This window comes from Pristiophorus japonicus, chromosome 5, assembly GCF_044704955.1.
Source record: "Pristiophorus japonicus isolate sPriJap1 chromosome 5, sPriJap1.hap1, whole genome shotgun sequence".
Classification (NCBI taxonomy): Eukaryota; Metazoa; Chordata; class Chondrichthyes; family Pristiophoridae; genus Pristiophorus; species Pristiophorus japonicus.
Genome location: NC_091981.1, coordinates 173,622,654 through 173,644,832, shown reverse-complemented (window position 1 = coordinate 173,644,832; position 22,179 = coordinate 173,622,654). Strand labels below are relative to the sequence as shown.

Below are 22,179 nucleotides of genomic sequence, written 5' to 3'. Positions count from 1 at the left end.
TCAAGCCTTGCTTGATGGTTTGCACTGCTCTCTCTGCCTGACCATTGGACGCTGGTTTAAACAGGGCAGATGTGACATGTTTGATCCCGTTACGGGTCATGAATTCATTGAACTCAGCACTGGTAAAACATGGCCCATTGTCGCTCACCAGGACATCGGGTAGGCCGTGTGTGGCAAACATGGCCTGCAGGCTTTCAGTAGTGGCAGCGGACGTGTTAGCCGACATTATCTCGCATGCAATCCACTTGGAGTACGCGTCTACAAACACAAGGAACATTTTACCCAAGAACGGGCCTGCATAGTTGACGTGTACCCTAGACCATGGTTTGGAGGGCCAAGACCATAAATTTAGTGGCGACTCCCTGGGTACATTGCTTAACTGCGAGCATGTATTACATCTGTGAATGCAGGACTCTAAGTCCGCATTGATACCGGGCCACCACACGTGGGATCTGGCTATCGCTTTCAGCATTATGATGCCTGGGAGGGTATTGTGGAGGTTATTGATAAAGGTGTCTGTGCCCTTCTTGGGGACCACTACTCGATTGCCCACAGAAGGCAGTCTGCCTGTATAGACATTTCATCTTTGCGCCGCAAGAACGGCTTAATCTCTTCCTGCATTTCCACTGGGACACTGGACCAGCTCCCATGAAGCACACAGTTTTTGACTAGAGAAAATAAGGGATCCTGGCTTGTCCAGGTTTTGATCTGCCGGGTAGTGATGGGTGATTACTCACTCTCAAATGCTTCCATAACCATGGCTAGATCTGCGGGTTGCGTCATTTCCACCGCCGTGGTGGGCAATGTCAGCCTACTGAGAGCATCGGCGCAGTTTTCTGATCCTGGCCTGTGGCAGATGGCGTAGTTTTATGCGGACAACGTGAGCGCCCATCTCTGGATGTGGGCTGATGTGTTGGTATTTATCCCTTTACTCTCAGAGAACAGAGATATAAGTGGCTTACGATCAGTTTCCAATTCAAACTTTAGCCCAAACAGGTATTGATGCATTTTCTTTACCTGATCGACACATGCTAACGCTTCTTTCTCAATCATGCTGTAGGCTTTATCAGCCTTAGACAGACTCCTAGATGCATAAGTAACCAATTGCAGTTTCCCGAAATCATTAGCTTGTTGCAATACACACCCGACGCCATATGACAACGCATCACATGGTAGTACCAAACGCTTACGTGGATCATACAACACAAGCAATTTGTTTTGAGCATAACAATTTTCTCGCTTTTACAAAGGCATTTTCTTGGCTTTTGCTCCAAACCTATTCGCCCCTTTTTCGTAGCAAGACGTGCAGTGGTTCTAACAGTGTGCTGAGACCCGGTAAAAAGTTAGCAAAGTAGTTCAAGAGTCCCAGAAACGACCGCAGCTCCGTCACGTTCTGTGGCCTCGGTGCGTTCTTGATTGCCTCCGTCTTCGCGTTGGTGGGCCTGATGCCGTCCACCGCAATCCTCCTTCCCAGGAACTCCACTTCAGGCGCCAGGAAAATGCAATTCAAGCGTTTAAACCGAGCCCCACGCGGTTGAGTCGACGAAGAACTCCTCCAGGTTCTGCAGATGCTCGACTGTGTTCCGACCTGTGACCAAGATGTCGTCCTGGAAGACCACGGTGTGTGAGACCAACTTCAGTTACTTTCCATGTTTCTCTGGAATATCGCCGCAGCTGATTGGATTCCAAACGGGCATCTGTTATAAACAAAAAGACTTTTGTGCGTGTTGATGCAGGTGATGATTCCTCCAGTTCCTGCGTCATGTAGGCTGAAGTCAGATCCAGCTTCGTGAACGTCTTTTCTCTCGCCAGCATTGCAAAGAGGTCATTGGCTTTTGGTAGTGGGTATTGGTCCTGCAGGGAGAAACGATTGATAGTTACTTTGTAACCATCACAGATTCTGATGGTGCCATCTCCCTTGAGGACTCGGACAATAGGACTGACCCACTCGTTGAATTCGATCGAGGAAATGATGCCCTCTCTTTGCAGCCGGTCTAGCGCAATCTCAAGCCTTTCTCTCATCATGTACGGTACTGCTCTCACCTTGTGATGGATGGGTCGCGCCCCCGGAATTAGGTGGATCTGCACTTTTGCTCCTTGGAATTTCCCGATGCCTGGTTCGAATAGCAAAGGAAATTTGTTTAAGACCTGGGCACACGAAATGATGTCAGCGGGCGATAGCGCCCCGATGTCGTCCCAGTTCCAGCGTATCTTTCCCAGCCAGCTCCTGCCGAGCAGCGTGGGACCATCGCCCAGTACCACCCAGAGTGGAAGCTTGTGCACCGCTCCATCGTAGGAGACCTTTACGGTAGCACTGCCGATTATAGGAATCAATTCTTTCGTGTAAGTTCTTAGTTTCGTGCGAACTGGAGTTAAGACTGGCCTTGAGACCTTGTTGCAGCACAACCTTTCGGAAGTCTTTTTGCCCATGATGGACTGGCTCACGCCTGTGTCCAGCTCCATTGACACCGGGAGTCTATTTAGTTCAACATTCAGCATTATCAGGGGACAATTCGTGGTGAACGTGTGCACCCCATGTACCTCTGCCTCCTTGATCTGAGGCTTTGGTTCGTCGTGATCCTCCGTGGATCTGTCCTCCTCTGCAACATGGTGGTTTGCAGGTTTAACAGGCTTTGCAGCTCACCTGCACACTCGTTGGAGGTGTCCCATTGGTCCACAGACCTTGCAAACGTACTCTTTGAATCGGCATGAATGGAAACAATGATCACCCCCGCAGCGCCAACAAGGTTTTAATGGCCTTGCATTCATCACTCTTGATGGTGGATTCTGAAACATCTGCGGACGTGTAGCTGCAGGTATGTGTGACCTGCCCTGTACGTTACGATTCGAAAACAACATCATTTTGTTCACAGTACTTGTAGCAGCACTTGTGTGCTGAGAGATTTGCTTCGTATTGTCACTGGTGGCAATGAATGCCTGGGCTATCGCTATGGCCTTACTCAAGATTGGGGTCTCTACAGTCAAATGTTTGCCAAGTATGGTTTTGTGGCCAATGCCAAGCACGAAAAAGTCTCTGAGCATGTGCTCCAAATGTCCTTCAAATTCTCAATGTCCTGCAAGGCATCTTAGCTCAGCGACATAACTCGCCACTTCATGGACTTCAGACCTTTTGTAGGTGTAGAACCGGTACCTCGTCTTCAGAACGCTTTCCTTCAGGTTCAAATGCTCTCGGACCAGTGTGTACAAATCGTCGTATGATTTCTCCGTGGGTTTCGCTGGAGTGAGCAGGTTTTTCATGAGGCCAACCGTTGGTGCCCTACAGATGGTGAGGAGGATCGCCCTTCATTTGGCAGCGCTCTCTTCTCCATTTAGCTCGTTGGCCAAGAAGTATTGGTCGAGTCGCACCACAAAAGTTTCCCAATCATCTCCCTCCAAGAATTTCTCCAGGATGCCCACTGTTCTCTGCATCTTTGAGTTCGCTATCTGAATCTCGTCGCCAGTTGTTGTGTATAGAGAAAGATTCAGACTGAAAACTATGAGCTCAAAGTAAAGTGTGACCTTAGTCTTTTATTGCAGGTCTCCAGAGTGCCTCTCCAACCTGTGAAGCCTCCTTAAATACCTGTGCTCCCAAGGGATTATGGGATCCCTTGGGACTCCAGGGGATGAGCCCTCTGATGGCTGAACAGAGTAAATACAAGTTTACATATATAACAATTACCATCACCAAATACCCTACCATCAACATCCTGGGGGTCACCATTGACTGGAAACTTAACTGGACCAGCCACATAAATCATCATCATTATCATAGGCGGTCCCTCGAAACAAGGATGACTTGCTTCCACACCAAAAAAGGATAAGTTCACAGGTGTTCCAATGAAGGACCTAATGTTCCAGATCCTGAACTACATCGTGAAGGGTGGAAGATGCCTGTGCGTGGATTTTTTTAACGTGTGGTGGCCATTGCACACCAGCCACCACACGGGCTTGACAGAACTAGGTCTCAGTCTAGTGGCAAGGATTACCCAAGACGACTGGAGACCTGCTCTGCTGCACGGACCTAGCGCACACACATATCACAGTGTGGGCTGGACCGTGCTGCCCCTGGGCCCCTGGCCCTGAACTCATGCCTCTCCTGGGCCCCGATCACATCCCTTTACAGTCCCTCGCCGCTCCTTCGTTCCGATCTTGTCGCTTCTGCTGCACCTGCCCATGCTCCAATCACTGACCTGGACCTGGATGACGTCACTCTTCGCTGCCGTCGCATTTATACTGTGAATACAAGAGCAGGGCAGATGCTGGATATTCTGCAGTGAGTGACTCACCTTCTAACTCCCCAAAGCTTTTCCACATTCTACAAGGCACAAGTCAGAAGTGTGATAGAACACTCTCCCCACTTACCTGGAGGAGTGGAGCTCCAACAACACACAAAACACACCATGCAGGACAAAGCAGTCCACTTGATTGGCACCCCATCCAGCACCTTCAACATTCACTCCCTCCACCACTGACGCACCGTGACTGCAGTGTGTACCATCTACAAGATGCACTGCAGCAACTCACTGAGGCTTCTTCAACAGCACTTCCCAAACCCACAACCTCTACTACCTAGAAGGGCAAGGGCAGCAGGCGCATGGGAACACCATCACCTGTAAGTTTGTCTCCAAATCACACACCATCTTACCATGGAAATGTATCACTGTTCCTTCATCGTCACTGGGTCAACATCCTGGAACTCCCTCCCTAACAGCACTGTGAGAGTACCTTCATCTCACGGTCTGCAGCAGTTCAAGAAGGCGGTTCATGACCACTTTCTCGAGGGCAATTATAGATGGACAATAAATGCTGGCCTTGCCAGCGACATCCACATCCCATGAATTAATTTTTAAAAGTACAAATGCAAGAAAGTTATTCTCAACCTCTATAAAATACGGGAGTATTGTGTTCAAATCTAAGCACCACACTTTAGGAAGGATCATGAATGTTTCGAAAGAGTAAATAAGGAGAAACTGTTTCTCGTGGCAGTTGGGTTAGTAATTAGCAGGCAGATTTAAGGTGATTGGCAAAGGAACCAGAGGCAACATGACGAGTCATTTTTGTTTTACACAGCAAATTGCTGTGATCTGGAATGTACTGCTTAAATGGGATTCAAAGCAGCTTCAATAATAACATTCAAAAGAGAATTGGATAAATACTTGAAGGGAAAACATTTACAGGGTTATGGGGAAAGAGCAGGGGAGTGAGATTAATTGGGTAGCTTTACCAAATAGGCCCACTATGATTCTAAGTACAAGGACAGAATGCATAACCTTAAATTGGCGACTTCTATCATCCTGGTTCATTTATTCCCTGTCCTCTCAGCCCCCGTCATCTGAAGACCAGGTTTTGTCTCGATTCTTTGTGTGCAAGACCACAGGAGATTGACTAGTTATATATTATTAACACAACGCTTAGAAATATATATATATAATGCTTTGACTTAACTGATGTTTCAACCCAAATAGAGCTCTCTTATTAATGGCAACTGCAATAACCTATAATAAAGGTGTGAGCCCCGGAGCAGCCCAGCGGATTATGTTGGTGCCAGTGACCAGAGCCCTTCAGTGCAGCAGCTGACTGACTGACTGACTGACAGTCTGTCTGTCGGCCGGCCGGAGCCTGGAGTGCAGAGGCTCAAACTCCGAGGAAGCACTCGGTTGGCCGGCTGGCAATCACTCGGCGGCGGCTGGGGTCTCCACGCAGAGCAAGCGGTGAGAAACGGAGGGCAGGAGGCCGTTGGGGTGTGTGTGTGTGGGTGGTGGGGTAGAACCGCCCCAAGGCACCACGTGGTGATGTGGTGACCAATCAGAAGCCGTGGCCTTTCTCACCGCCGCGGATGACCCGTCACCCCGGCTCGGGAGCCCACTTGCTCTCACTTTCGCCTTCAGAGATTCCTGCTCCAAGTCGTTGGGTAGGGGTCCTGGTTTTGGGGAGTTGCGGGGTAAGGGGGTCTGGTTTTTTGGGGAGGTGAGGGGGTCTGATTTTGGGGAGGTGAGGGAGATCTGATTGGGGGGGGGGGATGAGGGGGTCTGATTTTTTTGGGGGGTGAGGGGGTTCTGATTTCCAGGGGGTGAGGGGGTCTGATTTTGGGGGGAGGGGTGAGGGGGTCTGGTTTTGGGGGCGATTGCGGGGCTCTGGTTTTGAGGGGAGGTGAGGGGGTCTGGTTTTGGAGGGAGGTGAGGGGGGTCTGGTTTTGGGGGGATGAGGGGGTCTGATTTTTGGGGGGTGAGGGGGGTCTGGTTTTGGGGGGTGAAGGGGTCTGATTTTGGGGAGGGTTATGGGGTGAGGGGGAGTCTGATTTTTGGGGGGGGTTGCAGGGTGAGGGGGTCTGGTTTTGGGGGGAGGTGAGGGGGTCTGGTTTTGGGGGGAGGTGAGGGGGTCTGGTTTTGGGGGGAGGTGAGGGGGTCTGGTTTTGGAGGGAGGTGAGGGGGTCTGGTTTTGGAGGGAGGTGAGGGGATCTGGTTTTGGAGGGAGGTGAGGGGGTCTGGTTTTGGAGGGAGGTGAGGGGGTCTGGTTTTGGAGGGAGGTGAGGGGGTCTGATTTTGGGGGGGAGGTGAGGTCTGGTTTTGGGGGGAGGTGAGGGGCTCTGGTTTTGGGGGGGATTGCGGGGATCTGGTTTTGGGGGGAGGTGAGGGGGTTTGGTTTTGGGGGGGTGAGGGTCTCTGGTTTTGGGGAGGGGTTGCGGGGTGAGGGGGTCTGACTTGGCGGGGCATGTCTAGTGGGTGATTGTATACATGGTCAGTATACTGGGGAGCCAGTTAGACCCCCAAGCTGATGGCTGGTCAGTTTAAGCTGACTCCAGCCAGGGTAGTAATTGAGCTCCTACAATTAGCTTTAATGTTCATGGGATGGAATGAGGGAAGAACTCATCCACGGTTCCTGTTCCTGGTTGTTATTGAGTAACATTTGCAGGAAAGCACATGCTGCATAAAGATTAGATTGGGCTGTGATGTTCTCTGTGGCTGAATACCTTAGTGTCATTTTCTGGGGTTACATGATGGCAACCTGGGTAAAGGGGCAATAACGTGCGCGCACACAGTTGTACTCTTGCATGAGTTAGCATCCGCATCCAAGGATGAGAAAAGGCCAATTTCTTGATTCTGTACCATTGGGTGTCACAATCCAAGTCAGCAACATTTAAGACCAGTAAAGTGTGTTACATAAATAGCTGTGGTCTTGTGAGAAAATGATTTAATTTGGGTCATTGCTTATTAATGGAATCTTAGGTTGTGGGATAAACATTTTATAGAAAGATTTAAAATATTTATAGAAATTTAGAATCATAGAAATTTACGGCACAGAAGGAGGCCATTTGGCCCATCATGTCTGTGCCCGCAAATTTGGAATTTATTTGGATTATTTGTCATTTTATTGTAAATGCTGAGTGCAATTTTCTTAAAAGTAGCTTAACATTATTGGAGCACTATAATATTGGGGACTTGTGGCTATTCCTGACCAACAATATATTTTTCTTTTTGCATCAGGCGACTGAAATAAAATTCCTGCAGCTGCTATGGCATTAAATCATCTAAGAGTGTTTCGTTTTATTTCATCCGAGTTACAAACACACAACTTTTTACAAATTGTGAAGCGGCAATTGCACCCACGATGTAGCCAGATTTTGTCAACAAGACCTCGAAAGGCATGGCATCAATGGGTCCCTCATAAAGAATACCACAGTGTGGTCAGAGACCAGCCGTACTGCATCACAGTGTGCCTTCATAGGAACGCAGGGGACAGTTTTAAGTTTGACGGCAAGCGGCATGCATCCTCCAATGAACAGAACTTTTTGAAACATTTGAACAACTGTAAAACGGCCAAACAGATCTTTAAACTGCTGAACTCTTCAGTGTCCATTACAGACACAATGGCAGCTGCTGCCTTGCTTCGAATATCCCAGGTTGAAAAAGATGGGAATGGACTGAGGAACCCTGCAGTTCTTCTGGAGAATGAGGCACTCAAGGCATTGTGCTTCCAGTTTGAGCACGAATCTCAGAGGCTGAGCAATGCAGGGCTGGTGACTGCACTGTATGCGTGCGTGCAATTGTATGTGGACCCACAGAGCACTCTCATGGTGCAACTACTGTCAGAAAGTCAGGAACGGCTGAACAAAGGACAGATGTTCATTGAAGACTTGTGTTTGCTGGGCAAGGCCTTGCTGGATTTGGAGGGCCCAGGATGTGGAATACTTCAGCAAATAATGGAGCAAGTTCAAGGACAGAAAATGGATGACTGGACATCTGAAGAGATAACAATGGTTTATAACTTGCTGGTGGCTGGTGTGGGAGAAGGAGGAAATTACCAGCAGCTACTGAACAAAATGAATACCCATACACTTCATTTAGCTTCCAGGCTGGGTTGTAAAGCCAAAAGTGACATATTTAATGCAATGGTTGTCCTCAAGCAAACCCAAGCAATTCCTTTGGTGATTAATCTGTGTAAATATTCAGTGAGACACGTTCCTCATTTCTCAGACCAGGAGCTCATACCAGTATTGAATGCCCTAATGTACTTTGGACACAGTGACAAGTTTTTCACTGATGCTCTGGAGCGAAATGTCCCTAAAAAAGCCTTTGTCATGCAGCCAGAAGCAATCAGCAAAGTGATGCAGTATTGCAGCCAGCGGCGGATCCTGTCACCACCCATATTTGATGCAGTCGCTGAGAGTTTTGTTTACAATTCAGACAATTTTACAACTAAAGAAATTGCCTTACAAATTATGCCCTTTGGCAAGCTAAATTATCTGCCTCCAAATGCAGGTCAGCTCTTTCGAAAGATTGAAAACTTATTAAGGAGACGATTTTCACAATTTCAGCCACGTACCCTACTGAACCTCCTTCATTCGTGTATATTAATAGAACGCTTTCCTGTGAATTTTGTAGCCAAAATCTTTAGTCCCTATTTTCTGCAACAGCTGGAAGGTGAGCAGAACCGTTTAATTATATTGGTTATCATACTATACCATTCTTGTGAAGTGGAAGCAAAGTGCTCTTTTAATTATTAGTTTCATTGCAAAATAGTAACTTGAGTCACAGTTTTAAAAATTTAAAGTTACAATTTGATTGCTGGATTTTTGGGCGTGATATTTTGAATTTGGTATGTGTTGAAATGCATTCAAATTGGTTCCAACATTTGAAATTATATTCAGTTTGTTCAGATGCATAACTGAATTATTCCTATTTGGATATACTAGCAACAAAAATGTTTGTGTACTATGTGTTTTGAAGCTGATATAGTGTAATTTCACTTCGACTAAAAGATTGTCCAACTGAATGCTGTGGCTCAGCTCCCTCCTTATCTACTTTCAACTTCACTCTCTTCAGGCTCAGCCTAATCTATTCATTCTGTTGTTCCTCATATGGTTAAATTAACCCCCCAACACTTATTGAAATACATTTGCTAGCTGACTTTGAAAGCAAAGAGCGAGTAATTTTGACAATTGTGACGAATTGGGTTTTTGAGAAATATGTTTATGGTAATTTTGGTACTGTGCAAAGTTTGTTGCTCACTGATTAGAGTTCCAGACTGACTAAATCAAGTTAGAGGTAGAGTACTCCTGTCCTGGGGAAGAGGGGCCAACAATGGAGGTTAATTACGCTATCTGTTTGAAATATTTATACATTGTTTCAGTGATTACAAGTAGATTGACAAAAATGAGTCATAGAATCGTAGAATAGTTACAGCGCGGACAAAGGCCATTTGGCCCGTTGAGCCCATGCCAACTCTCAGCTAGTCCCACACACCTGCTCTTTTCCCTGTAGCCCTGCAATTATTTTTCCTTCAGATACTTATCCAACTCCCTTTTGAAAGATAAAATTGAGTCTGCCTCCACCCCCTTTTCACACAGTGTATTCCAGATCTAAACCACGCGCTACGTACATAAGAACATAAGAATTAGGAACAGGAGTAGGCCATTTAGCCCCTCGAGCCTGCTCCGCCATTCAATAAGATCATGGCTGATCTGGCCGTGGACTCAGCTCCACTTACCCGCCCTCTCCGTAACCCTTAATTCCCTTATTGGTTAAAAATCTATCTGTCTGTGACTTGAATACATTCAATGAGCTAGCCTCAACTGCTTCCTTGGGCAGAGAATTCCACAGATTCACAACCCTCTGGGAGAAGAAATTCCTTCTCGACTCGGTTTTAAATTGGCTCCCCCGTATTTTGAGGCTGTGCCCCCTAGTTCTAGCCTCCCCGACCAGTGGAAACAACCTCTCTGCCTCTATCTTGTCTATCCCTTTCATTATTTTAAATGTTTCTATAAGATCACCCCTCATCCTTCTGAACTCCAACGAGTAAAGACCAGTCTACTCAATCTATCATCATAAGGTAATCCCCTCATCTCCAGAATCAGCCTAGTGAATCGTCTCTGTAAAGCCAGTATACCCTTCCTTAAGTAAGGTGATCAAAACTGCACGCAGTACTCCAGGTGCAGCCTCACCAATACCCTATACAATTGCAGTACGTTTTTTCTTGCATTGCCTTTGGTTCTTTTGCCAATCACCTTAAATTTGTATCCTCTGGTTCTCGACCCTTCTGCCAATGGGAACAGTTTCTCAGTTTCTCAGACCCCGCATGATTTTGAACACCGCTATCAAATCTCCTCTCAATCTTCTCTGCTCCAAGGAGAACAACCCCAGCTTTTCCAGTCTAACATCGTAACTGAAGGCCTTCATTCCTGGAATAATTCTCGGAAATCTTTTCTGCACCCTCTCTAAGGCCTTCACATCCTTCCTAAAGTGTGGTGTCCAGAATTGGACAGGTTCATCATCATTTCCACACTTTTTTACTCAATACCTCTATTTATGAAGTCCAGGATCCCATAAGCCTTTTTAACTGCTTACTCAATCTTCCCTGCCACCTTCAATGATTTATGTACACATACCCCAGCTCTCTCTGTTCATGCATCCATTTTAGGATTGTACCATTTAGTTTATATGTCCTCTCCTCATTCTTTCTACCAAAATACATCACTTCACATTTTCTGCGCTAAATTTCATCTGCCACATGTCCGCCCATTTCACTAGCCTGAGAATGTCTTCCTGAAGTCGATCACTCTCCTCCTCACTGTTCACGATACTTCCAAGTTTTGTGTCCTCTGCACATTTTGAAATTGTGCCCTGTACACCCATGTCCAAGTCATTAATATATTTTAAGAAAAGCAGTGGTCCTAGAACTGACACCTGGGGAACACCACTGTACATCCTAACTCCAGACCGAAAAATAACCGTTCACCACTACTCTCTGTTTCCTGTCACTTAGCCAATTTCGTAACCAGGCTGTCACTGTCCCTTTTATTACATGGGCTTCAATTTTGCTGGCAAGCCTATTATGTGGCACTTTGTTGAACGCCTTTTGTAAATCCATGTACACTACATCAACCGCATTATCTTCATCAACCCTCTCTGTTACTTCATCAAAAAACTCGATCAAGTTGGTTTAACACGATTTGCCTTTAACAAATCCGTGTTTGCTTTCCTTAATTAATCCCTATCCAAGTGACAATTTTGTCCCCGATTACTATTTCTAAAAGCTTCCCTACTACCGAGGTTAAACTGGCTGGCCTATAGTTGCTGGGTTTATCGTTGCACCCTTCTTTGAACAATGGTGTAACATTTGCAATTCTCCAGTCCTCTGGCACCACCCTTGTACCTATGGAGGATTGGAATATTATGGCCAGCACCTCCGCGATTTCCACCCTCAATTACTTCAGCATCCTAAGATGCATCCATCCGCTCCTGGTAATTTATCTACTTTTAAGTACAGCCAGCCTTTCCAATACCTCTCTTTTTATCAATTTTTATCCTATCAAGTATCTCCACTACTTCTTCCTTCACTGTGTCTATGGCAGCATCCTCTTCCTTGGTGAAGACAGATGCAAAGTACAGGTTGAACCTCTCTTATCCGGGACTCCCTTATCCGGCACCACCCCTCGTCCGGCACCATTCCTGGCCTCCTCTGACACCACATCTGTAGCCAGAGAGGATTGGAAAATGATAGTCAGAGCCTCTGCTATTTTCTCTTTTGCTTCTCTAAATAATCTGGGATACATTTCATCTGGACCTGGGGATTTGTCCAATTTCAAAGCCACTAAGCCCTTTAATTCTTCCTCTCTCACTACGTTTCGCTCCTAATATTTCACACTCCTCCTCCCTCATTGCAAAGTCTGCATTGCCTCTCTCTTTTCTGAAAACGATGCAAAGTATTCATTAAGGATCATACTCACATCTTCAGCCTCCACACTCACATTTGGTCTCTAATAGGCCCCACTCTTTCTCTAGTTACCCTCTTGCTCTTAATGTATTTATAAAACATCTTTGGGTTCTCCCTAATTTTACTTGCCAACATTCTTTCATGCTCTCTCTTTGCATTCCTGATATCTTTTTTTAATTACACCCCTGCATTTCTTGTACTCCTCTAGAGTTTCTGCAGTATTGAGTTCTCGGTATCTGTCATAAGCTTTCCTTTCTTTCTTTATCTTGTCCTGTATGTTCCTTGATCTCCAGGGGGGCTCTAGATTTGTTAAATCCACTCTTTCTTTTTTAAGGGAACATACTTGCTCTGTACCCTCAGGATCTCCTTCTTGAATGCTTCTCACTGATCTGACACTTGATTTACCATCAAGTAGCCGTTTCCAGTTCACTGGCCAAATCCCATCTCAGCAAAATTGGCTTTACCCCAATTGAGAACTTTTATTCCTGGTCCCCCTTTGTCCTTTTCCATAACTACCCTAAATCTTACTGAATTATGATCACTACCACCAAAATGCTCTCCCACTGATATCCCTTCCACCTGCCCCTCTCCATTCCCCAAAACCAAGTCCAGAACCGCCCCTTCCCTTGTTGGGCTTGTTATATACTGGCTAAAGAAGTTTTCCTGAATGCATTGGAGGAATTCTGCACCCTCTGTACCATTCACACTATCTTTTTCCCAGTTAATATTAGGGTACTTGAAATCCCCCACTATTACAGCTCTATAGTTTTTGCACTTCACAGCAATTTGCCCACATATTTGTTCTTCTATCTCCCTCTGACTGCTTGGGGGTTGATAGTACACTCCCAGTCGTGTGATCACCCCTTTTTTGTTCTTCAGTTCAACCCATATGGCCTCATTTGATGATGCCTCTAACATATCATCCCTTCTCACAGCTGTAATTGTTTCTTTAATCAATACTGCGACCCTCCCTCCTTTTTTACCCCCCTCTCTATCACGCCTGAAAACCCTCTAACCAGGAATGTTGAGCTGCCACACCTGTCCTTCTTTCAGTCATATCTCAGTAATAGCTATAATAGCCAGGTCTCAGTTATTGCAACAACATCATGTTCCCATGTGGCTATCTGTGCCTGCAGTTCACTTACCTTGTTTACTACGCTTCTTGCGTTCATGTACATACATTGTAAATCCATCTTAGACCATCCTGTATACTCTTAGTTAGACCCCACCTTACTGTTTCTTATTTTCATGCTCTCTGCCTCTCTCAATCCCTTGAGCACTTTATTTCCCCTCTCTAATGTTATATCCTGGTGTCTATCCCACTGCCAAATTAGTTTAAACCCTCTCGAACACCACTAGCAAACCTCCCCGTGAGGATATTGGTTCTAGCCCTGTTGAAGTGCAACCCGTCTGGCCTGTACAATCCCACCTCCCCCAGAACTGGTCCCAATGCCCCAGAAATCTGAAGCCCTCCTGTCTCCTGTACCATCTCTCCAGCCATGCATCCATCTACTCTATCCTATTTTTATACTCACTTGTGTGTGGTATCAGGAGTAACCCGGAGATTACTACCTTTTTGAGGTCCTGCTTTTTAATCCCTCTCCTAGCTCCCTAAAATCTGTCTGCAAGACCTCATCCTTCTGTCTACCTACGTCGTTGGTACTAATATGGACCACGACTTCTGGCTGTTCACCCTCCCCCCTAAAAATGCTCTGCAACTGCTCAGTGACATCTTTGACCCTGCCACCAGGGAGGCAACATACCATTCTGGAGTCACATCTGCAGCCGCAGAAACACCTGTCTGCTCCCCTGACTATCGAATCCGCTATCACTATTGCTCTCCCACTCTTCTTCTGATCAGTGTCACCTGTGGCCCAGTGGATAGCACACTCGCCTCTGAGTCAGAAGGTTGTGGGTTTAAGTCCCACTCCAGGGACTTTAGCATAAAAATCTAGGCTGACACTCCAGTGTAGTGCTGAGGGAGCGCTGTACTGTTGGAGGTACCGTCTTTCGGATGAGACGTTAAACCAAGGCCCTGTCTGCTCTCTCAGGTGGATGTAAAAGATCCCATGGCTATTTTGAAGAAGAGCAGGGGAGTTATCCCCGGTGTCCTGGCCAATATTTATCCCTCAATCAACATAACAAAAATAGATTATCTGATCATTATCACATTGCTGTTTGTCGGCGTTTGCTTGAGCACTTCCCAGATTACAACAGTGACTACACTCCAAAAGTACTTCATTGACTGTAAATTTGAGATGATGTCTGGTGGTCATGAAAGGCGCTATATAAATCCAAGTCTTTCTTTCTTTGTTGCTTCCTCCCACCACCACGCTCCCAGAAGAACCATCGCCTTCATCAGTACTCAGAAGAGAACACTGATCGGAGAGCGGGATGCACTGAGGGGACTCCTGCACTACCTGCCTAGTCTTCCTTTTCTGCCTGGCTTTTAAAATAATATTTTAAATTAAATTCACAGAGAACAATAGATGCTTGTGAGTGATTATGTTGTAGTATCTAATTGTAGCGTTCAGGTGGTGCCATAAACATCAAAACTATAGATGAAATGTTAAAATAATATTAGTTCCAGTTTTCTGTCGGTTATCAAAGTGGATCTGCAGTATTGTCAGTTGATTAAGTGCGACACACTAGGACTGGTAGTGGTATATAGTGAAGACTAAGGGGGCAAAATTGCCCGTTTTTTATAGCCCCGTTAGCATCTCCGGGGAGTGCTAACAGGGCACAAGGCAGTTTTCACCAGGGGAGAGGGGCACTACCGCCTCCTGGGCGATTGCAGGATGCTGGCACAGCAGTGTCTTGTCCCAGGCTGCCGCACAACCAGCAATGACGTCATCACCCCTCACCACTTCCTCCCACCCCGCATCCTGTAAGGACTCCATTCCATTCTCCCAGTTTCTCTGTCTCTGTCGCATCTGCTCTGACAACGCCACCTTCCATACTAGTGCCTCTGATAATGTCTTCCTTTTTCCTCAACCAAGGATTCCCCATCACCGTGGTTAACATGGCCCTTGACCGTGTCCGTTCTATTTCCCGCACCTCTGCTCTCACCCCTTCCCCCTCCCTCTCAGAACCATGACAGGGTTCCCCTTGTCCTCCCCTTTCATCCCACCAGCCTCCACATTCAACGGATCATCTTCCGCCACCTCCAGCGTGATCCCACCACCAACCACATCTTCTCCTATCTCGCCCGTCACCATTCCAAAGGGACCATTCCCTCCGTGACACCCTGGTCCATTCCACAGTCACCCCCAGCACCCATTTCCCTTTCCATGTAAGCGCAGGGGATGCAACAACTGCCATTTTATCTCCTCCCTTCCCACTGTCCAGGGCCCCAAATACGCCTTCCAGGTGAAACAGTGATTTACTTGTACTTCTTTCAATTTAGTATACTGTATTCGCCGCTCCTCTACATTGGGGAGACCAAGCGTAGATTGGATGACCGCTTTGTGGAACACCTCTGTTCAGTCCATAAGTGTGACCCCGAGCTTCCGGTCGCCTGTCACTTTAATTCTCCACTCCATTCCCACTCTGACCTCTCCGTCCTCGGTCTCCTACACTGTTCTAATGAAGCTCAATGCAAGCTTGAGGAACAGCACCTCATCTTTCATTTAGGCACTTTACAGCCTTCTGGACTCAACATCGAGTTCAACAATTTCCAACCTTAACCTCTGCCCATATTTTGCTCTGATGTATTTTTTCTCTCTCTCTTTCCCATGGCAACTGACCATTATCCTGCCATTCGCACCCTATCTAAACTAATCTTTTTCTAACTTCTGCTAATACCATCTTAAGTCGTCCATCATCCCTTTTGTCTCTCAAATCTCTCCTGACTTCCACCCTATCACAGACCTTCCCTTTAGTTCTTTCCTCCCTTCCCCCTTTCACTGCTCCTTAAGAATTTGTTCATTTCGAACATTCGCTAGTTCTGACGATGGGTCATCGACCTGAAACGTTAACTCTGTTTCTCTCGCCACAGATGCTGCCTGACCCGCAGAGATTTCTAGCATTTTCTGTTTTTATTTCCGATTCCAGCATCCGCAGTATTTTGCTTTTGTGTTGTGGAGTATTGTGCTACTCTGGGATCAGCAGATGCAGCCATTGTAAGGGTTTGGAGTATAGTGGATTGCTGTATGTCGAGGAAAGGGAATGTCAATGAGGAAAAAGGTCTGGTCAGCAAATAGGATGGAGGGGGCAGTGTCGCAATAATATTTCACTGGTTTTCAGAAAGTTGCAGCAGCTAGGGAGTGGAAGAAGTTCTGGAACTTGAGGTTATATTTCTCTCTCAGCTTGGGAGAGATCGCTAAAGATTCTCGGGGAGAGACTAAGCCTGAATTTGAGAGGGCAAATTGAGCTTGCAGGATGAGTCCTGTGGGCTGGACCTCTCTTTGGAACGTAAGTGCAAATTTGTTTCAGTCAATAAAGTGTTTTACGTTGATTTTTAAAAAAATGATATTTTCAGTATGTTTTGCTCAAATGCTTTTCAGTGCAAAAGAATTAATTTTCATCCACGGATCCTGTGAGAATTGCTCACACGTTCATGTGCTGCCACCCGGTGTATTTGTACAGGAACATCACATCACTAGGTCAAAACACAGCACAGTGCCCACCACTTACACTGACCCTGCTTATCCTGGACAGCTGCTTATATCGGGCAAATTATGCTAACCATTTGCCAGCACCATAGACTGTCAATTACAAAGTCATTGCCGTCTATTTCGGGCTAGTTACGTAGCTGTTCGCACCTCAGTGCTTGTGATTAAATCCTTTCAGGCTGCCCCCCTCCCCCCCCCTTCAACATGGAATATAGAATATGCCTGCAGCATTCTAGTTTGACTACCAGCTAAATTCAATCCTATTTAGAGACTGTAGCTGTTTGAAACAAACCCATTTTTAACGAGTGTAAGAGCAGTGTAGAGTTGAAGGATGCAGATTCCCCATTTGGGGACGGATTTCATCCATGCGCTATATACAGTACTGTACTTTTTTTCTGTGTGCAGTATACAAGGAGACAGCGCTATGCAATTTATCAAACAGCTTCAGTACTTAGTTACAATTATACACTTTGTTTCCCTTAAACTCTGCAGGATATAACATTTAAAGCAGAAAATCAAACTCTGAATCACAGTTGCAATTTTAAAATGTGACATTGATCTAACTATGAATGAATGTAGCAGGTTTCCATGGACCTATCCGGAGAAAGAATTTCATTGAACAGTTTCACAGTGACCAATGTGAATTTCCTGCTTACACCGGCCATCACGTATAGAAGACAAATTGCGTTCACTCGAAGGCTGTGGGACTGTACCAGTGAAGAGCTATGCACCTAATATTACCGTAACATTATGGCATTTTCAATGTATTATGAAACAGGTTTCAACCCACAGCATTTTTAACACATAACTAGTAGATCTTCCAGGGCATTGCTCAGGGTGAGTCCTATGCTCACCGAATGTTTGCTGTTTGTGTCATATTCATTGGGTAATTTTAAGCTCTATTTTAGTGTCTCCCATGTCTCTCTCTGCCTAATCTCTCTATCTGTCCCCCAATCTGTGTCTCTCTAGCCCTCATATCTCTGTTTCTGGCCCTCCAGTCTCTGTCTCCGTCCCCGAATGTGTCTCTTTGTCTCTCCCACCAGTCTCTGTCTCTTTTTCTGCCCCTCTCAATGTGTGTATATGTGGCCCTCACATTTCTCTCCATCCTAATAACCGTCTCTGCCTCTCCCCAATCTCACTCTTTGGCCACCTCCTGCCCCCCTTTCCAATCTGTGCTTCCATCTGTCATCCCAGTGTCTATTGCATCAGCGATCCAATGTGTCTATGGCCCTGTAAAAGGCAAGCTGTGGATCTGGTCTCATGCATCTACCAGCATACTTTTGCAACAGCAGGATTGAGGTGACAAGCTTTTCAATTCAAAACACTTCTTTATTTCCTCTTCTCCTGTAGTCTGACTTATACTGGGATATAGCCTCACCCACACAAGCAGGCCCCTGGAATGGCGCCCAAGTATCCATTCTTCATATGTGAGCTGAAACTTGGGGGAGCGGGAGGCGGGGAGAGAAATCACGACGAGGTCAGATTCTGTTTCCACCTGAAGTCCTTGCACAGGCAATGTAGAAAGCAGGAAACTTTGAAAGTTGCCCCTCCCTCTTGGTGTCAAACTGGTACTTGTCTGTGAGGCTCTTTGTGTTTTATAAAGCAGCACTGATGGTGATACCTAATTCTTCAATTGGGATAGGTGATTTTAATTTTAAGTATTTTTTGTTTGTATATTCTAATAGCACAAGGATCTGGTTTAGACAAGTTTGTCCTTGCCCAGCTGACTCAGCTGTTCATGACTATGAAACTGGAGTGCCGAAGTTATGAGGTATGCAAGATATGTTTTGACTATTCGCCTTGGCTCATTGCAAAACAAATATTTTTCTTGTATATTGCACACGGGAAGTCAAGTCCAAGTGTACTCTTCAGGTGAAGCAGGGTTAGAGGGAGAGGATTAATTGGACCAGGGCACGCAGTCTCCATTTTAAAATCATACATTCTGAATAGTTCACATTTTAGGTTCACCTTCTGGAGGAAGGGACGGTCTTGACCTGAATTGAGGAATGACATTGGGTAAGAATTTGCTGGAGCGGGGCATCTCATGAGCTGGATTTCCTTACCCTTCAGCCTGAAATAATTTTGTGCAGTAAGTTGCTGGAACTGCGAGTTGATAACAGTGTGGGGAGGTCAACGGGCATCCAGGACCTTGGTGAACAATGGGACCAACAGTCTACCTCCTTAACAAATGACATTTAAGAATAGAGAAAGAGAAGAACGACAATGAAGGAACTCGGGTGAATTGGAGTCAAATTAGATACAGAAAGAGAAATAAAGGAAGGGCAAGAAAGAATGGATTGCGAGAGGACAAAAAAAGAAAGGAAAATAAAGAATTTTAAAAACCTCTAGTGACAATTTACCTGCAGGAGTGAGACGCCACAGCTTCAGTTGTTCCCCTTCTGGGCCAAGGATGAGTGGCATTTCAGGAACAAAAATCTTGTAATTAAAAGGGCCCTTGCATCATTAAATACCAGCACTAACTTTCTGCGGCGTTTAATTTGTTTTAACAATTCAAATGCAGCAATTTTGTGAAACTCACGGGGAGGTTGAAGGTGAGCTTTGGTTATTGCAAGGCTAACAGCGGAGTGCCCAGCAATTTGTGGTGATTTGCAACTCGCGGCGTAACTCTTGCTCGCCATAAAGTGCTGGGTTTTTTTACATACTAGTAACAGTGTATGCATTTATTTTGCCATTATTTTCCCAGCAAATTCTTACATAGAATTACATAGAATATACAGCCCATTCGTCCCAACCAGTCTATGCCGGCGTTTATGCTCCACTTGAGCCTCCTCCCAATCTTCCTCATCTAACTCTATCAGCATAACCCTCTATTCCCTTCTCCCTCATTTGCTTATCTAGCCTCCCCTTAAATACATCTATACTATTCGCTTCAACCAATCCCTGTGATAGCTAGTTCCACATTCTCACCATTCTCTGGGTACAGAAGTTTCTTCTGAATTCTCTATTGGATTTCTTGGTGACTAACATATTGATGGCCTCTAGTTTTGCTCCTTGAAAGGTTTTAATAATAGAGGTCTTTAAAATTATTAAAGGTTTTGATAGAGTAGACAGTGAGAGAGTGCACTTCTCTGTGTCTACTCTATCAAAACCTTTCATAATTTTAAAGACCTCTTTTAGGTCATCCCTCAGCCATCTTTTTTCAAACAAGGCTGTTCATCCTATCCTGATCGGTATAACCTTGCATTTCTGGTATCATCCTTGTAAATCTTTTTTGCACCTTTTCCATGGCCTCTATATCCTTTTTATAGCTAGGGTATTTGAATATAGAAGCAGGGAGGTCTTACTGCAGTTGTACAGGGCCTTAGTGAGGCCTTACCTGGAGTATTGTGTTCAGTTTTGGTCTAGTCTGAGGAAGGACGTTCTTGCTATTGAGGGAGTGCAGCGAAGGTTCACCAGACTGATTCCAGGGACAGCTGGGCTGTCATATGAGGAGAGACTGGATCAACTGGGCCTTTATTCACTGGAGTTTAGAAGGATGAGAGGGGATCTCATAGAAACGTATAAGATTCTGACGGGACTGGACAGGTTAGATGCGGGAAGAATGTTCCCGATGTTGGGGAAGTCCAGAACCAGGGGACATAGTTTTAGGATAAAGGGTAGGCCATTTAGGACTGAGATGAGAAGAAACTTCTTCACTAACCTGTGGAATTCCTTGCCGCAGAGTGTTGTTGATGCCAGTTCACTGGATGTATTTAAGAGGGAGTTAGATATGGCTCTTACGGTTAAGGGGATCAAGGGGTATGGATAGAAAGCAGGAAAGGGGTACTGAAGGAATGATCAGCCATGATCTTATTGAATGGCGGTGCAGGGTCGAAGGTCCGAATGGCCTACTCCTGCACCTATTTTCTATGTTTCTATATGGTGACCAGAACTGTACACCGTATCATGTGGTCTACCAAGGTTTGATGTAAGTTTAGCATAACTTCTAGACTTTTCAATTCTATCCTTCTAGAAATAAACCCTAGTGCTTGGTTTGTGTATTCGCACTCCTCGATTCCTTTGCTCCTCTAACCCATTTAGATTCTTATTTTCCAAGTAATAGGCGACTTCCTTATTTTTCTTGCCAAAATGTAATACCTCACACTTATCTGTGTTGAAATTTATTTGCCAATTATATGCCCATTCTGCAAGTTTATTAATACCTTCTCGTAATTTGTTGCAGTCCTCCTCAGTATTGACTATTTCCCCCTAATCTGGTGTCCTCCACAAATTTAGAAATTGTGTTTTTGATTCCAAAGTCTAACTTGTTAATATAAATTGTGAACAACAGTGATCCCAGCACTGATCCTTGTGGGACCGCACCTTCCACCTTCTGTCACTCTGAATAGCTACCTTTTACCCCTCATCTCTGCTTTCTGGCTTGCAGCCAGCTAGTTATCCATTCTCCTACTTGTCCCCTGACTCCTCATTCTCTGACCTTATTTATTAGTAGTCTATTATGTGGCACATTATCAAAAATGTTTTGGAAATCTAGATAAATTACATCTACTGCGTTACTCTTGTCTACTCTCTCTGTTACCTCTTCAAATAATTCAATTACATTGATCAAGCAAGACTTTCCCTTTTAAAATCCAAGCTGATTATTCATTATTATATTTTTGGTTTCTAGATGTTTTTCTATTTTCTCCTTTACTAGGGATTCCATTATTTTTCTTACTACCGATGGGGAGCGGGCAGGGAAGTGGACCTGAGTCCATGATTGGATCAGCCATGATCGTATTAAATGGCGGAGCAGGCTCGAGGGACCGTATGGCCTACTCCTGCTATTTCATATGTTCTTAAGCTGGCTGATCTATAGTTCCCTGAACGTGTTCTATCTCCCTTCCTAAATATAGGTATTATTTTAGCTATCCGGCAGTCCTCTGGCATTACACTTTTTTGGGGCCATTATTTTGTTGCTAAGCCTAATAAAATGGTTGCAAAAAGTTTAAACTAAGGAAGTGGAGTGGGGGTGGGGGTGGGGGGGGGAGGAATTATAGTACATATTAATTATTAGGAAGGGGTCATGTGAATCTAGTGAGAAAGATGAGAAATTATACAATATGCATTTACATGAAATCCAAGGCCATAAGAAAAAAATGGTCCGTTATAAGTCACAGTAAAAAGAGCTCTAATATTTATCATGGGAGTTAATGGAAGCTGGCTTAAGAAAGAGGATGTTTGAGGAACATTCTGCAGGGCTATCAGAGAAGGTTTATGCATTGCTGAGAGGAAGGAATTGGAGATTGCCACAGTGTCTTTTTGGGTGCATCTAGGAAGTGGAAAATGATATAGAATTACATAGAATATACAGCACAGAAACAAGCCATTCGACCAAAATAATCTATATTGG

General features: G+C 45.3%; 1 protein-coding gene across 2 annotated transcripts in view; it reads left to right on the top strand.

Moving 5' to 3' along the window:
* Nucleotides 1-5,825: 5,825 nt before the first annotated feature.
* The window catches only part of fastkd3 (FAST kinase domains 3), a 34,350-nt gene continuing 17,996 nt past the window's right edge, over nucleotides 5,826-22,179 (top strand). The window contains exons 1-3 of one of the 2 annotated variants that reach the window (XM_070881097.1): nucleotides 5,826-5,941; nucleotides 7,485-8,921; nucleotides 18,512-18,597. In XM_070881097.1, the coding sequence (XP_070737198.1) occupies nucleotides 7,514-8,921; nucleotides 18,512-18,597 (1,494 nt within the window). In that variant the 5' untranslated portion in view covers nucleotides 5,826-5,941; nucleotides 7,485-7,513. The remainder of the gene's footprint in view (nucleotides 5,942-7,484; nucleotides 8,922-18,511; nucleotides 18,598-22,179) is intronic. The other variant, XM_070881098.1, reaches the window with a different exon arrangement.